The sequence below is a fragment of the Arachis ipaensis genome, chromosome B3 (assembly GCF_059453495.1).
Source record: "Arachis ipaensis isolate K30076 ecotype BB chromosome B3, ASM5945349v1, whole genome shotgun sequence".
Taxonomy (NCBI): domain Eukaryota; kingdom Viridiplantae; phylum Streptophyta; class Magnoliopsida; order Fabales; family Fabaceae; genus Arachis; species Arachis ipaensis.
Window position 1 is genome coordinate 129072708 of NC_142438.1, and position 16340 is coordinate 129089047.

Genomic DNA, 16340 nt, shown 5'->3' on the forward strand with positions numbered 1-16340 from the left:
GGCAAGGTATGAGAAATTGAAGTCCTATTCTAGTTATCCTTATCAGGTATGATGAGAATTAGATTCTGCTCCCACTTAAATTAACCCTTGCTAAACAAAGAAAAGTCAAGTGGACTAATTAATTTGATCCTCAAGTCCTAGTCAACTCCTATAGAAAGACTAGAGTTATTGGAGTACAAATTAACCAGTAGAGAATTCCAATTTCAATCAACAGCTGAGTTTGATAACTCAAGCGTTGCTAATTACTTAACCAAAGCCAAAAGGGGAAAATATCTTAAATTAAATTAGGTTTAATTATTCTGCGGGTCCCTATAGTTTCACCGAATTTTTAATTAGGTCCTTATACTTTTTTCTTTTTAATTGGGTCCCTGTATGTTAATTTTTTTTCAATTAAGTCCCTGCCGTCAGTATTACGTTTAACATAACAGAATATTCTTGGTAAAAAAGAATATTCCTCTCATTTAGCTGGAGTGGCCAGGTGAACTAATATGAATTTTTCCCAAAAACCAAAAGCACCCCTCACATTTCATCCCAAAGAAAAAAACCCTAAATTGCTCTTGTCTCCTCCTGTGTCTCCTGCGTCTTCTGCGTCGGTCCGTCGGCGGCGTCCGTGTCTGGCATCAACTGCAACGAACGCGTGGTGGTGTGCTGTCCGTTGCCTCCTTCCCTCTGCGCTTGTCCGTCCAAGGCGTCGCCGTCCCTCGCGGTGAAGCCCCTCGCCTGGCGTCACCGCGCTGCACGTGTCGAGCCTCGTAGCGCTTGGCCTCCCGTCTCCGCATTGTGCCTCTACTCCTTCTCCCTGCACTCGAACTGTCTGCAAACAGGTAACAAAAAAAGTCTCTTTTTTTTCAGTTTTAAAATTTGATATTTATGCTAATTTTGTTTCTTTAAAATTATGACATTGGTTGATTATGTATTTGTTGAATTGATTTCTAGATTGTTTTGATTTAATGGTTTATTTAGGGTTTAGGGTATCAATATTTATGTATAGGGATTGTTTTGATTTAATGGTTTGCAATAATTTAGTTTTGTTTCTCTTAACAGTGTTAATTGATTTGGAGTGTTACTCTCAAGTTTACAAATTGCTCTAGAAAATACATAATTCGACGATTTTTTTTGAACATATAAACATTACCGGTTTGACCATATATATCATGCTCTCTAAAGTCATGATCATTCATAGATGGATATAGCTGATGATCATGATGAAGTATTGAATTTGAAGTGAAGTGTGTGTGTGCGCGTGCATTAAGTGAATTGTGTGTTCATATTATTGTTTGGTCAAAGTGAATTATGTGCTCATGTTAAGTCAATTGAAAATATTGATCATATTGGTCTGGTCTTTGAAAACCCCACACCCACTCATTAACAGTAATGCTAATATGCTGCCTAAGCTCTAATTTGGGAGTATTGGTATCTAATATCTATATCTCTTTTCTTTGGGGTTTTATTTCTTGTTTGTTTTCTTTTCATTGGATGATTCATCTTGTATCATTGCTTTTAAATTGATTGGTGCTAATAACAAGCTTCTTGGACTTATTTTTTGTTTACTTTTCTTTTCTGTTCTTTTCTTTAAGCAAGATAGAAAAAGCAATAATAGTTTACATATAGCAACCGCAGATAATATGGACATAATAGAAGGTATTGTCCCAATTTAATTATGTCAGATATTTTACAAATTTGAATATACAAACTACTGTTTTACTATTTTCTAATCAAAATTATAGGGTGTTTGATGTGTTTAGTAGATTAGGTTGTCATAGTATAACATATGATGTGTGAAAATAGATTATAAATTATGCTGTGTTATAAATTACTGTTTTATCAATGTGGATTGCAAATAGATTATGCTGCCTTATAAATAGATTATAACATGATTATAAATTGATTATGCTGTGTTATAAATAAATTCTCAGGCTCCAACCACAGCCACCTCACAACAAGCCTTACCTCTTGAAGGGCTAGCCTCCTAGCCTCCCCTAGTTGTGGCAAGTGCAAATTCTCAACAACCACCTAAAGTATCTTCTCAACCTTTACTCAAGACAAAGGTGTTTGGTGTGAGGAGAAATTGGCAGCTAAAGTTATGAGTGAGGAAGCAAAAAGGGGCACCTACTCTACATATAGACCTAAGTGATGACTGAAGTATGATTAAATTTATAGTTAGGGTTGTTGGGGTTGCTATTATATAGTATATTTTGTTTTCAATTGTGTCTCTGTGGCCACTATTTATTATGTGGATAGGACCATTATTTTGATATTTTGGAATTAGGTTGGACCACTTTTAATTGTTGCACTTCTTGGACCCTTATTTTGGACTAGGTATGTGGCATATATGACCACTTATGCTGTGATATTTTGTGTAAGTAAGGGGTACAGCAGGAACACTTATTTAATGAAAATATATGTGGCATATTATCTGGCCACTTTTTTCTGCAAGTTGTTGTCAATTGTGAAACTTTAAATATTCACATTGATAAAGTTTCTTTCCAACTATCATTTTATTGTTATACACACACAAAATACATCAAAATACAAAATTCATTCAAACTAAACATAATTAGCTTTAATTGGATTGAAGCCATAGATCCTTTTACATAAAATTTCATAGCACAGATAACTCTAAAATCTTGCAAACCACATTTCAATTATTAAGACTAGCAAAAACATAAATAGCATATATTGCATTTTACATTGAATTTTCATATTGTCATCTAATCTCCCAACTTATTCTTGGAGAATATTGAACTCATCACATAATCTACCCACACAAGCATCTATTTCTCTGACTTCAATAATTAATCTCTCCATCTCCACGTTTAATCTCTCTATCTTTCTTTCTTGTGCATCCAATTTCCACATTTCACCCTCCAACTTAGCAGAATTTTGTGTTCCAACAACTCCAACAGCAGCAGCAGACACGTTACTTTTTGCACCAACTTTATCAACCCACTCAAAAATTTGCATCTTCTGTTAGGGAAAGAAATAAATCTTCTATTAGGATTTTTTGTTGTTCCTGAAATTTGAAGACTTAGAGTGTCACCACAAAAACAGTGAACCTGCCATTTTTTTTCCTTTGGCCACCCATTCTTTGCACCGTCATGAACCTCAATCCACTTAAAATCATCAATTCACTCAAAAGTTGCATTTTGGTATCTTCCCACAAGTAACATACCTCCTACCATGGTCAGAAACGGCTGAGGAACGGCAGATTGTTACTGCCTCTCCACAGAAACACAGATGTCTTCTTTCCTTTGGGTTGGAGCTCCTGGAAACATAGCTTCCCGAAGAGAGAATGAATGAGGTTCCTTGACTTTGAGCCATAAATTTGGAGAAGATAAATATTGAAAATGAAAAACGGAGAAGAAGAGAAACCTCAAATAACTCAGACACAAATCTGTTTATAGGGAGAAGAAAGGGGTAAATAAGTCATTTCACAACTCACTAACATTTTTTTTAACGTTAAACGTTAATAGGGACTTAATTGAAAAAAAAATCACGTATAGAGACCCAATTGAAAAGAAAAAAAGTATAGGGACCTGCAGAGTAATTAAACCATTAAATTAAAAATATTCATAAATAATATAAAGCAAAATTAAATCTGAAAATACCTCAATTTATATTAATTAAGAAAATCCTAACATGAATGATTCATAAGCCAAATTGAAAAGATAAATGAAAATTAAAGTAATAGAATCAATAAAGGTAGAAAATAAATTAAAGGAATATTGAACCTGTGATTGAAGAAGAAATAAACATAACCTTTAAGAGGAATCCTAATCCTAATCCTAAAAACTACATCTAAAATCTAAAATTATGAATTATGAATGTTGTATTCTGTATATCCTTGATTCCTCCATTCTCTGGCTTATATTCTATGTTTCTGGCTTGGATTGGGCCGAAAAAAGAGTCTAGAAATCGCTGGGGGCATTTTCTGCAGATTTTTGTACGTGGCGTCTGTCACGCGTCCGCGTGGGTCATACGTTCGTGTCATCTGGGAGTTTTCCTTGTCACGCGTACGCGTCGGTCACGTGTACGCGTCAATTGCGTTCTGCTCAGGGCGTGCGCTGCGTCATCCACGCGTTCGCGTCGCTGCATTTTTGCGCTAGGCACGCGTTCGCATCGTTCATGCGTTCGCGTCGCTGCCTTTTTCTTCAAAACTCCATTTTTGTGCTTTCCTTCCATTTTTGTATGTTTCCTTTTTGTCCTTTGAGTCATTCCTGCCCTATGAGATCTGAAAACATTTAACACACAAATCACGGCATCGAATGGTAATAATGGATAATTAAAATTATTATTTTTAAAGCATAGGAAACATGTTTTTCACTTATATCATAAAATAAGGAAGGGAAAGTAAAACCATGCAATTTACATGAATAAGTGGGTGAAGGATTGAATAAATCACTTAAATTGAGCACAAAATACATCATAAAATATGGGTTTATCACACATGCTACGTCCTGTTGGTCCAATGAATGTGCCAACTCTGTAAGGTATTGGAAAACCACTGATCTCCACCTCTACCATCCTTAGACATCAAGAAATCGATATTGAGTACAGCACGGGGTCGATGCTGTACTCCACCAAGTTGCGGTAGCACCTGATCCACCTGATGCTACTCTATGACAGCAAAATAGATCAATGCTGTCATAGCCCTCCATAATGCCATATGCGGTGTCTCCAGTATCTTATGGTGCACCACCTGAATGACATCAGGCAAGCTATATGGCATCTACGTGAACTATGAATAGAAATAGTTATCACATGTCATCATAAACAGTAAAAATTGCCAAGATAACATTAACGATGAATATATTGAAACCCTAAATACTCACATTCCTGGCCTGAAGTACATTTATCCTAAGCCTCCAATGCATGACTCGAGGCCCCTTCTCGCTCAACGATGGCTGATAACCTGACCATCTGTGACCCAAGAAATTTTATCAACAACGGAAATAAATCTAGAAAATATTAACAAACACAACATAACTCAAAAGCAAGTACCTCGACGCCAACGGCCAATGAAAGACATCAAATCCATCATCATGGAAACTAGGGAACCGCCAGAAGATCCATAACTGCAGGAGCTACAATGGACCGGCTAACTTTACCACATTCCTGTTGGCCGCATGACACATGCACCAGTATAACCATGATAGAGAAGCAAACCCCCAGCTATATTGACCCATGTCCTCTAGCTTGGCTACGTAGGGTAGCCAATGAATGTGAAGACGTGTACCAGACTTATCACTGATAGCTGATTCGATAAGAGCATCATGATATACACTCGGCCATACTTCCTAACCATAGCATTGTTTGCGCCCTAAGGAAGCTTACTGAATGTCTCCTGCATCCAAGTACACTTCACCGTGGACTTGTCGATGTAGTTTGCAGGAAGTAAAACACCCAATAGCTCTTTGAACCATGCTTACACTAGGCGGCTGCCGTCGATGTATCTCTCAAAGTTTGTGAGGCATCCACTGACGTACTGACCGTCGATCGGGAGTCCTAATTGGTATGTTACATCTTGCGGTGTAATCGTGCACTCCCCAAACGACATGTGAAATGTATGCATCTCTGGATGCCATCTCTCCATGAATGCACTCACTAATGGCTCATCCAACCTAAACCAAGTCTCATTCAACCTTACAAGATGGTATAAATCGGTCATCTACAAGTACGGTATGATTTTGTCATCCAGGGACATGCTGTGTTGCCTTCTCATGTTGGTGATACAGCGATGAGGCTGCACTATGATAAAAAATTATTTATAAGAACCATAACAAAACAGTGTCATTAAAGGAATACTAAATAATGCATAACCTAATTTAAAAAAATAACCCAAATCCAAACATATAATCTTACATGTTCAAACAAAAAAAATGCTAAATCTGAATGGGCCTAACACAGAAAGCTCTAATAAAAATTTAACTTTAACGTATAAAACATATCGCAATCATCAATCACTATTATGATTGTCACTGTTGAGTTAAAGTGAATCCTAACTAAACTAATTCTCACTGCACAATACAATATAAAATTAATAACTTAAAAATTCTAATAGAGCCTTCAGTCACTACTCTAATTTATATTTATAAGTACCATTTTGAATTTTTAAAATCTAACTAACTACTAAATCACTACTTCTAACCATCATTTATATTTTAAAAATTAATTTTCTAATTTTCTAACTAAGGTTTATAAACACCTACTAGAAGAAGCATGTTGACATTACTAACATTACTAACCTACATTGAAAAAAATATTTGAGTAATTATCTAAATTAGACCCCAAAAATTTTAAAAGTGAATATTTTAGTCCCTAAGAAAAATTAATACACAGATTAATCTCTAAGGTTTTACTCCGGCAGACAGATCAGTCCCCAGTTCATTTTCTGGCAGAGTAATTACCCAGATCAGTCCCCAAGGATTTTAAAAACAGACATTTTAGTCCTCAAAAAAGATTAATATACAAATCAATCCCTAACGTTTCTCTCTATTAGATATAACAGTCCTCCGGCCAAAAATAAAATAACATAAATTAATTATTATTATTAATTACACAATAATATTGTACTATAATTTTTTGTATTTTTTAGACAAAAATAATGATAAATTTATTCACTAGATTCTTATATATATATAGTCACTCAATAATAATAATAATAATAAAATTATTAAAAATTATTCTACAAAAAATTAAATATTAAAACTATTTGATATTTTTGTATTTAGTATAATCAAAAGATGTCCTATTTAAAAAAAATATATTTGTATTAAAAAATAAGTATTAAAAGAAAATATTTTAATCTGGATTTATATTAAATACATATTTCTTTTAATACAAACTTATTTTTTAAAATAGAACATCTTTTTATTATATTAAATACAAAAATATCAAATAATTTTAATCTTGAATTTCTTGTAAAATAATATCTAATAATTTTATTATTATTATTATTATTATTATTATTATTATTATTATTATTAAGTGACAATATATATATAAGAATCTAATGAATAAATTTATCATTATTTTTGTCTAAAAAATACAAAAAATTATAATACAATATTATTATGTAATTAATAATAATATAATAATAATTATTATTTTATTTTATTTTATTTTTGGACGAAGGACTGTTATGTCTAATGAAGAGAAACGTTGGGGATTGATTTGTACATTAATTTTTCTTGGGGACTAAAATGTCCGTTTTTAAAATCTTTGGGGACTGATTTGGGTAATTACTCTGCCGGAAAATGAACTTGGGACTGATTTGTCTGCTGGAGTAAAACCTTGGGAATTGATATGTGTATTAATTTTTCTTAGTAACTAAAATATCTGCTTTTAAAATCCTTAAGGACTAATTTGGGTAATTACTCAAAATATTTTTATTCACTAACCGCTTTATGGATGACACGAGCAATATGCACGACTTAATCCAACCGACAGATATAGGTCGTGTCGTCCTCCATGTGTTTAGATTTAAATTTTGTGAGGTTATTGCCAAAGTTTTCTATCACGTTGGTTTTTTGTGATGGAGAAGAAAATGATTTATAATTCGAAACAATTGAATTAAAATTCTATATATAGGTGTAATATTAGTAAATCAATTTTATTAGCTTTAATTTACTTATGCTATTCAATGACTATAAATCGAAGCCATCACATTTAAAATAAGAACGTAAATTGAAACCACTTATTTCGATTTACTTTAACTACAATTCGAAGCTCCATTAATTCGAATTACTATGTGTTAGTCAAAACGACGTTTTTAACCAACTAAAAATTGAAATTATATAAGTTGATTTTATATATTTTACCTACTACATCAAATTATATTGATTCAAATTATATTGACTAAGCCTAAATCGAATATAATAATTCGATTTACATATAAATTGGCAAAAAGACATATATATATATATATATATATATATATATATATATATATATATAACATATTTATCTTGGAACTTCATATAACATTGATATGTATTTACTATTTAGTTTCTTTACGTGTTTTACCCAAGTTTTAACCTTAGATTTATAAAACAAAGATTAGCTCTATTTCAAATTTTATTAATAAAAATAATTCATCGTAATTTATTTAGGTTTTAAAAAACGTCAAAGGAATAAAATTAGGAACCCGTAAAAATTATTTGGAGATCAAAATTTGCAGACAATGTAGAAGCCCCTTGTTTTTAAAAGCAGCGTTGATTTGACGCTGCTGGCGCATGCCTTAAAACCCTTCCCTATATAATCCCATCTTTTCTCTCTCCAATCTTGTATTTGAAAAAAACTCTAACTTTGTTTCTCTCTCTATTTGAATCCGGATCCAGCGCCTTCGATTCACGCGGCTCCAAACACAAACCCTATCTTTCTTCGCTCTTTCTCTCTTTTTCTTCTTCTTCTTGTACATTCTCTGTTGTCCATTTACGTCGCAACTGCAACTGCAACTGCAACGAACTCAAAGCGCACAATGAAGAAAGGAACGAAGAGAAAGGCTACTCAGAACCAACCAAAATCTTCTCAAGAGAACAAGAAGCCACGAGCTAAGCGTGCCAAGCCTCAGTCCGAACCGGAGTACTTCGAAGATAAGCGCAACTTGGTACAATCCCTATTTACTTTTGCATCATATAGTAGTTCCGATATGTGTTCATGTTTATACTTTGATTTTGCTAAAATTCTTGTTGCCAATATTATTATTGGCTGCGAGCATTCATGGAAATTTGGCGTGTATTGCTACGACAAGTACGAAGACTATAGGTTATGCCAGGGTCAATGAAGGATTTGTTCCTGAGCTAGATTGCGGTTCCTTTTAGGAAGGAGGTGATGCGAAATTGGATTGTTACTTTCTTCTGTATATTATGGTCAATATAGACTGCTAGGAACGAGGTAATGTTTTGCCAATAAAAGATGGGGGTTTGGTAAGATGCAAACGGAATTGTTAGAAGTGGAATACTCGAGTTTTTTTTTTTTTTTTTCCCTTTCTCGTTGCTGCTGCAAATTCGGGGAAGAACAATGAGCACTAAAGGGGGCTCGTTGGTGAGATACAAGGTGATACGAAGGTGGTATTAAGTGTTGGTGGATGCTGGATTGCTGGTACTTCGCTTTAGTATTATTTAGTGTTAGTATGTTTTTTATGGTACTGGACAGGAGCATACGCTATTTGGAAGCCTTGTTTTCTATCATAGGTTCTTCGTTGTTTTTTTGTTTTAGTTTTTCTTGTACATTTTCAAGAAAAAGAAAAGTACATCCTGAGTTAAAACACACATTATTCATTAAATGGATGAAAATGCAAAATAAAGGTAAGATATATTTTGAAACTACAAAAGAAAGCAACCTAGAACCAAGTTATAGCATTACTGGGCTACTGGTAGAGTTGTGTCATTTGTGTAGATATTGACATTTGGCTTTTTTTTTTTTTTTTTTTATATGTGTAGAAGAAATCCTTTTTAAACATGTGTGATGTTTGATTTTGTCGTTAATAATACTAGTTACTGGTTATCCTATAGTTGGAAGTGGCTTTTAACTGTTTTAGATTGTACTCTGTTTTAGATTGTACTCTGTTTTGGAGAAGTGTTTGTGGGGATATGGATATTGTGGTGTGACGTGACTATATTGACTTTTAATTATTAAATATGTGTTATATTGCTTATGCTGATAATATTTGACAATATGGGCTGTGTAGGAAGACTTGTGGATAGAAACATTTCCCGTTGGAACAGAGGTTTGTTACCTTTTTTCTGGGGTTTTCTCCATTTTATGAGTTCATATTAGCTGTTTCTGTTCGACATTTTTTTCTTATTATTGCCTTGTGTTATAATTCCAGTGGGACCAGTTGGATTCTGTCTATCAATTCAAGTGGGATTTCTCTAATCTCGAAGTGAGTATTTGACATTGTGGCTGTTGTGGCTCTTTTCTCAATGAGTTTTATTTTATTTGACAAATTCCTGATGATATCTTGTGTTGTATTCAGAATGCATTTGAAGAGGGTGGTGTTTTATATGAGAAAAAGGTTTATCTCTTTGGTTGTACTGAGCGTAAGTAGCTTGCAAACTATCATTTTGAAAGGAGTCTATTTGAAACTTTTAGATAACCATTTCCGGGTTTGTGTTCATTTATCTGACATTTCATCCATCTTGTCATCTGCAGCTCAACTGGTCATGTTTAAAGGTGAAAGCAAAGTTGTCTGCATACCTGTTGTTGTAGCTGTAAGTGTTTGGACTGGGCTATCTACTTTATTATAAAGATGCTTTGAGTACATTGATTATTGCCAACAGATCTTACATGAAAATTATGTTTTTCCCCATTATTATTTTAATTTCTAAAATATTAAAAACTTTCTCCTGCAAACAGGTTGTATCACCTTTTCCACCATCTGATAAAATTGGGATTAACTCAGTTCAGAGGGAGGCTGAAGAAATAATTCCCATGAAACAAATGAAAATGGACTGGGTTCCATATATTCCCTTAGAAAACAGGTACTGGCTCCAATTTATTTTTGGTGATTTCTTTCGTATTATTATATGATTATATGTAAGTAACAAACATTGCTTCTTGGTCATCTCTGAACTTCTTCATATGTTTGATGTCTTCAACAGAGATAGCCAAGTTGATAGACTAAAGTCTCAAATATTTATCCTAAGATGCACTCAAAGAAGGTAAATGATTTCTTTGAAGTTGAAGCTATTTTTATACCTACATCTTTAAGTTCTCTTTTGATCTTTGTAAAGTAAACTCTTGGATCTACGGGCCTTATGAAAGAAAAGAATATGTGAATATGTGGACAATTATTGGAATAGCTTGAATGTCATCAATACTAATTTAAAAACAATTAGTGGTTTGTTTTTCTATTTGTAGCCTGATAAAATGACAAATTAATCATGTACCTAGTAGCTGTTTGTTTGCATGTTAAATTTGTTTTCCTTGCACTTTTGATTGGTTGATCCTTGGTATAGGAAATTTGCGAATAACTTTATCTCATCTGTTTCATGATATATATGGGGGCAGGTCTGCTTTAAAACACTTGAAGTTGGATAGATTAAAGAAATTTGAGTACTGCTTGCCATGTAAGTTTTCTGGTTTTTTAGACATTGTATATTACTTCTATCTGATAGATCATAGAAGATACCTGTGATATTTCACTATCTTTCTGCAATTTGATTAAGTAAAATACAGGATACTGTTATTTGGCTGATTTTGATCGAGGCATGATAGGCTAATCATCAGTCAGTCAGTCAGTGCTAATGTTCCTATTGAGAAGTTGTTTATGAATGCTTTCTTCTGTCCGATGCACAGATTTCTACCAACCATTTAAGGAAGATGAACTTGAACAGAGCACTGAGGTTCAAATAATATATCCAGCTGAGCCAAAGCCGGTAATTATGATCAGCAAACTTATTACTAGTGGAAGTGCATTCTTTTATTCGTTTGGGGTCACTCTATAAATTATTGTAGCAAGATGGGCTGATTTGACCTACATATATTATTATTATCATTAATATTTTCCCCTCAAAATGTTATACTTGGGTTTTGTTTGTTGCAGGTCTTTTGTGAGTTTGACTGGGAACTTGATGAGCTTGAGGTAATGAATTAATTTTATGGTTTTTGTAGTTTAGAATACTTAAGATTAAGCCAGCTAATAGCCGCAGTTTTGAAATTGGACTTATCCTTTTGCTACTCACAGTTAAATAGTAGACGATTTTTATAAAGCCTGACATTATTTTGTAGGAAATTTTATGTTTCTTTCACCTGTCATTTTGTGATGCTCATTGCTTACTGGCTGCACTTTGCTCTGTTATTAAGTTCTAGAAATCTTGACTCTTCTGTGGGGCGGGGATTAAAGATAGATAGGGATTGGTTTGTAATTGTTTTATCCGTGTTTCACTGCTTTACTGCCTTGTTGCCTTTTTGCATTAAAGTCTTTCAACTCTGCAGGAGTTTACTGATAAGCTCATACAGGAGGAGGAGTTGTCAGAAGACCAAAAAGATGCATTCAAGGTACCATATAATGGCTAATAGGTAGTTGGTTCATGATTTCCATATATTTTTAAGTACATTGTGTGACTGATACTTTTCTTTTATCAGGAGTTTGTCAGGGAAAAAGTTCGCGAAGCAAGGAGAGCTAATAGAGAGGTACCTTTGCTGCTGCTGGATCTGCAGATAATTTATTACTTCCTGATTTTTACCTGTTCCTTCCTTGTTGTAGGCAAGAGAAGCTCGGAGAAAAGCCATTGAAGAAATGAGCGAGGAAACTAAAGCTGCATTTGAGCAAATGAGATTCTACAAGTTCTACCCTGTTACATCGCCAGATGCACCTGATGTATCAAATGTCAAGGTAGTGTTTGGGCAATTTTCTGATGCGACCTTTCTCAAATTGATTACATCCAGAATGCATTCTTGCACTTATAAGCACTGAGACTGAGAATATCATTTTGTGCCTGCAGTCTCCATTCATAAACAGGTATTACGGAAAGGCTCATGAGGTTCTGTGAATGGCTTGAAGACAATCACAACAATATCCTGGCTTGTTTTGCCTACCATAACATATTTTGTTTTATATGAAGTCGAGGAGGCAACCCCCTGGAGCTTCCATCAAATTTTCTTTGTCGAAGTTGTCTAAAAGGAATGAACATACAATGTAAAATTGTAGGTCAGAAATCCTAGAGAATTGTACCAGGTGTTAAGGAGGAAATGAAACATGTTTCTGGCATCAAATTTGTATTTCTGAGCTCCTTGGAGCAGCAGTTCAAGTGGCTCCTGCTATCTTTATTTTCGAGGTCATTCTTTTTCCCTTCAAAATTAGGTGTATGACAGTTTTGATTAGAAGCTAAATGAGAAAAATAAATTTATTTATCGTATCAGGCTCTGAATCTGCTGTTGTTACTATAAGTTTACAACATCGTGGGTGATGTGTAATTTTTTTTCAGTCAAGGGACAATTTGATCCTTGAATCTGATGGGTTAATAGCTTGACTAGTTTCAAAATGTTATTGATGTCAACTTTGATATTTTTAGTTGGAACTAAATATAATTTTGTCCAAACTCAAATATAATTTTGACGTTTCAAGAGTTAAAACAAAATATGCTAGCACTAGCAGGCATGATGAGGCTTTTATATTCTCTGATCGCAACGGAGACTGAATGGGAAAAATTAAACGACAATAAGAATAATACTATTTGATGCCTTGGTTAAGATTGTTTGAGTGTTTATCAAGTTCAACATGGGTAGTATAAAAAAATAGGGTAGTTAATACTAATGGCCGATTGACTAGGTGTTTTTGAAAGTAAAAATAATGTATGTTGTCAGGGGGTGGAGCTTAGTACTTGGTAAGGGGGCAATGCCCCCTCCTCCAAATTAAATTTTTTTTATGAATACAGTTGTTTAATTTTTCTTTTCCATCTTATAAAGTTATGTTTTTTATATTGATCTCCTCTAAGAAAATACTCTAGCAACGCCCCTATATGTTGTACTGTGTATTTCGTGTACTATGCAAATCTTTTGTTTTTTTGGTTTCCCACGGTATCTCCCAACTCGACAGGTCAAGGACTAATCCGTCGCGGATCTGAGCTCCATTTAAGGGTTTGTCGCTGGCCAATGGGTTGCTGCATGCACAAAGCGGGATTCGAACCCCCGGCACTTGTTTAAGCGGACGAGTGAGCTGACCACTCGACCAACCCAAGTTGGTTTATGCAAATCCTTTGTTTCTAGCTGAGATGAGTTGCAAAAGATTGGCTCTTTAGGCCATAGGTAGTAATACCAAAGATTACAGTGGAGTTGAAAATTTTTATGGTTTTGTTTTAGTTGGTTGTATTTGTAGGAAAAACAGATCTTAATTGATATTGTAAGGTGTGAATTTTCATTATATATTTTTTGAATGAGACAAAAAAATATATTAAAGATGTTAAATAGTAAAAAAATCATACTTAATAACATCAATTGAAAGAAATTGAGAATCTATTCCCATATTGTAGCAGTTGAAATAAAATGTTTGTATTTGTTGGGTTTAGTTTCTTCTTTGATTTTGTTTTTTTATTGAACTATATTTCACATCGGTATTGAGCTCTTTCCTTTTAAGAAAAAGTAGTATAAAATATTACTTCATTTATACTGTTTTAATTAATCATTTATCAAGTTCAAAGAATGATATTCATACATTTCCACTTTGGTGATTATTTTATTTTATTTTCTATTGGGTCCACTTTGGTGAAATTTGAGAACGATATCGTGATAACGCAAATGGGTTGGGTCAAAGTTTAATTTATTCTACAATAACCAAACTCCTTAATTTCGACAAGTGGATAAGAATTTTTCCCCCCTATAGGGTTTTCCTTAACATTTCAATTTATTTGTAAATTAAATACATATACATATAAAAGTGATCGTCCTCCTAGGAGTAGGATGAAGCTTAATAATCTGTAGCTCTTATTTTCACTTCAATTAAGCTTTATCTGCTAGACTGCACAATTCTTCACCTTCTAGGGTTTAATCAGTTTATTAGCAAATTAATTTGATGACCACATATAAATTAGCTTCCCTAAGCGAAACACTTAATTATGTATGTAAGGGTTAATGTACATCAACAGAGAAAAGGTGAATATATACAACAGTTGCACCTTTTATTTAAAGCCAAGTATAAAACACAATAAGTTAGTTCAGCAACTAAGAATGAATGGTTCAATATACATAAAACCTACCAAATATATTATTGGTACACTAAAATTAATTATTAAGATAAAATATATATTAAAATATAAAATATATAATAAAAATGAGTTAAATAAAATATATATTTATGTTATATATAAATATATAATAATTAATTTGAATAGCTGATTTTAATAACATATTTAATTATATTAAAATAAATATATTAATTATTAATTTTAGTGTATAAATAGTATTTTTTTATAATTATTATTGTTAATAAAAGTTTGTTTAGTTACTTGCTTGTTATATGAATTCTAATCTAATTCAATGATATGAGTCAATATTATATTATATCTTATATAAAACGAGAATAACAAATATTTTTCAGGTAAAAATAATATCTAACTACCATTCAACCCTATAACTACGTAGGTCTGATGGCATCATCAACCTACGATTATCATTACCATTGGCATTAGCATCAGCATCACCATTGACATTATCAACCACACTCTGATGATGATTATTGAAACTCTTTGATGGAGTAGTAGTCGCAGTAGTGATAGTACTGTGATTCAGAACTTGATGAGGCCCAACAGAGTAAAACCCTCCATCATTATTATTACCATTAAAACCTGCAAAATCAGCAACACCATGATGATGATTATTGAGTTCTGGAGAATGATGATGATGAAGATGATTAACCGGCATGGAAGTCTTGTCCCCTTCAGTTTCCCTATAGTTGTTGAGATAAAGCTTCAAGGGTCCAACATAGTTCTCAAAACCAAGCGTAGTCATGGCCCAAAGAAGATCATCACCATTGATGGTCTTCCTCTTCTCCCTCTGGCACTTGTCGGAAGCTTCACCAGTTATGAAGCTTATGAACTCAGACACACACTCCTGAACAGTTTCCTTCGCCTCCTTCGAGATCTTGGCATTCGGCGGCAGCGCCTTCTTCATGATCCTGCTGACGTTTGCAATTGGGAGGAACCTGTCTTGTTGTTCCTTCGATGAAGAACTATCTGAGATGTTCCCTGATGTTGGACTTCCCACTGGGCTTGTTTGATTCCTCTTATTATTCCCTCCTGCCATGTTTGATTTCACAGTTCTCTCTTAGTGCAGTTTTTGAAGAAGAAGCTAAGTGGTGTGAGGGGAAGGAATGGAAAAGGTGTTGTTGGGAAGATAGATATAAAATGAAAAAGTGGTGAGAAAGGTTTTTGATGTGGAATAATATTGGAAGAAACTAAAAGCAATTAGGATGGTAGTGGTGGTGGATGCAAGATCTCACAAAGGATGGTCTTTATACCAGTTAACATGCCCATGCTTGCTCTTTAAATAATAAGCCATCATTATTTCAAAATATCAAAATCAAAATTTTTAATTTTCATACCATGAAAATCAATTTTAAAAGTTTATCAATGTTATATTAATAAAAATAATTATTTTTTATATTAATTACATAAATAATTATTTAAAATTAAAAAATAAATATAATTAAATAATTATATAAAATATTTTTATATCATACTGCATTAGAATTAAATTCTAGAAATAAATAAAAATAAAATGTTTTCAATTTCTTTTATTCAATGAGGAGCTGAGCATGCATACACAACTTGAAAATTTTTAAATGAGGTAGCGCCTTAGCTTGTTAGAACACTATATTTATGTATATGTTTAATATATTA

The 16340-nt window shown here is 33.3% G+C and overlaps 2 protein-coding genes across 2 annotated transcripts; one reads left to right on the plus strand and one right to left on the minus strand.

Moving 5' to 3' along the window:
* Positions 1 to 8229: 8229 nt before the first annotated feature.
* LOC107631128 (protein HEAT INTOLERANT 4) lies at positions 8230 to 12863 on the plus strand. The gene is made up of 14 exons (XM_016334469.3): positions 8230 to 8608; positions 9692 to 9730; positions 9833 to 9886; positions 9980 to 10043; positions 10156 to 10214; positions 10360 to 10484; positions 10605 to 10664; positions 11014 to 11072; positions 11302 to 11381; positions 11549 to 11587; positions 11941 to 12003; positions 12091 to 12138; positions 12212 to 12340; positions 12450 to 12863. The coding sequence occupies exons 1-14, from the start codon at positions 8480 to 8482 to the stop codon at positions 12495 to 12497; spliced, it is 996 nt and encodes a 331-aa protein (XP_016189955.1). The 5' UTR covers positions 8230 to 8479; the 3' UTR covers positions 12498 to 12863.
* A 2093-nt stretch (positions 12864 to 14956) lies between these two features.
* On the minus strand, positions 14957 to 15934 carry LOC107634657 (uncharacterized). The gene has a single exon (XM_016338085.3). The coding sequence runs from the start codon at positions 15742 to 15744 to the stop codon at positions 15058 to 15060; it is 687 nt and encodes a 228-aa protein (XP_016193571.1). The 5' UTR covers positions 15745 to 15934; the 3' UTR covers positions 14957 to 15057.
* Positions 15935 to 16340: the final 406 nt, after the last annotated feature.

Excerpts from the sequence above, each read along its gene's own strand:
- LOC107631128 (XM_016334469.3), top strand. The coding sequence starts at position 8,480 with ATGAAGAAAGGAACGAAGAGAAAGGCTACTCAGAACCAACCAAAATCT. Across the intron at positions 11,588-11,940 it reads GGGAACTTGATGAGCTTGAG|GAGTTTACTGATAAGCTCAT; the intron begins GTAATGAATTAA and ends TCAACTCTGCAG. Across the intron at positions 12,004-12,090 it reads ACCAAAAAGATGCATTCAAG|GAGTTTGTCAGGGAAAAAGT; the intron begins GTACCATATAAT and ends TTCTTTTATCAG.
- LOC107634657 (XM_016338085.3), bottom strand. The coding sequence starts at position 15,744 with ATGGCAGGAGGGAATAATAAGAGGAATCAAACAAGCCCAGTGGGAAGT.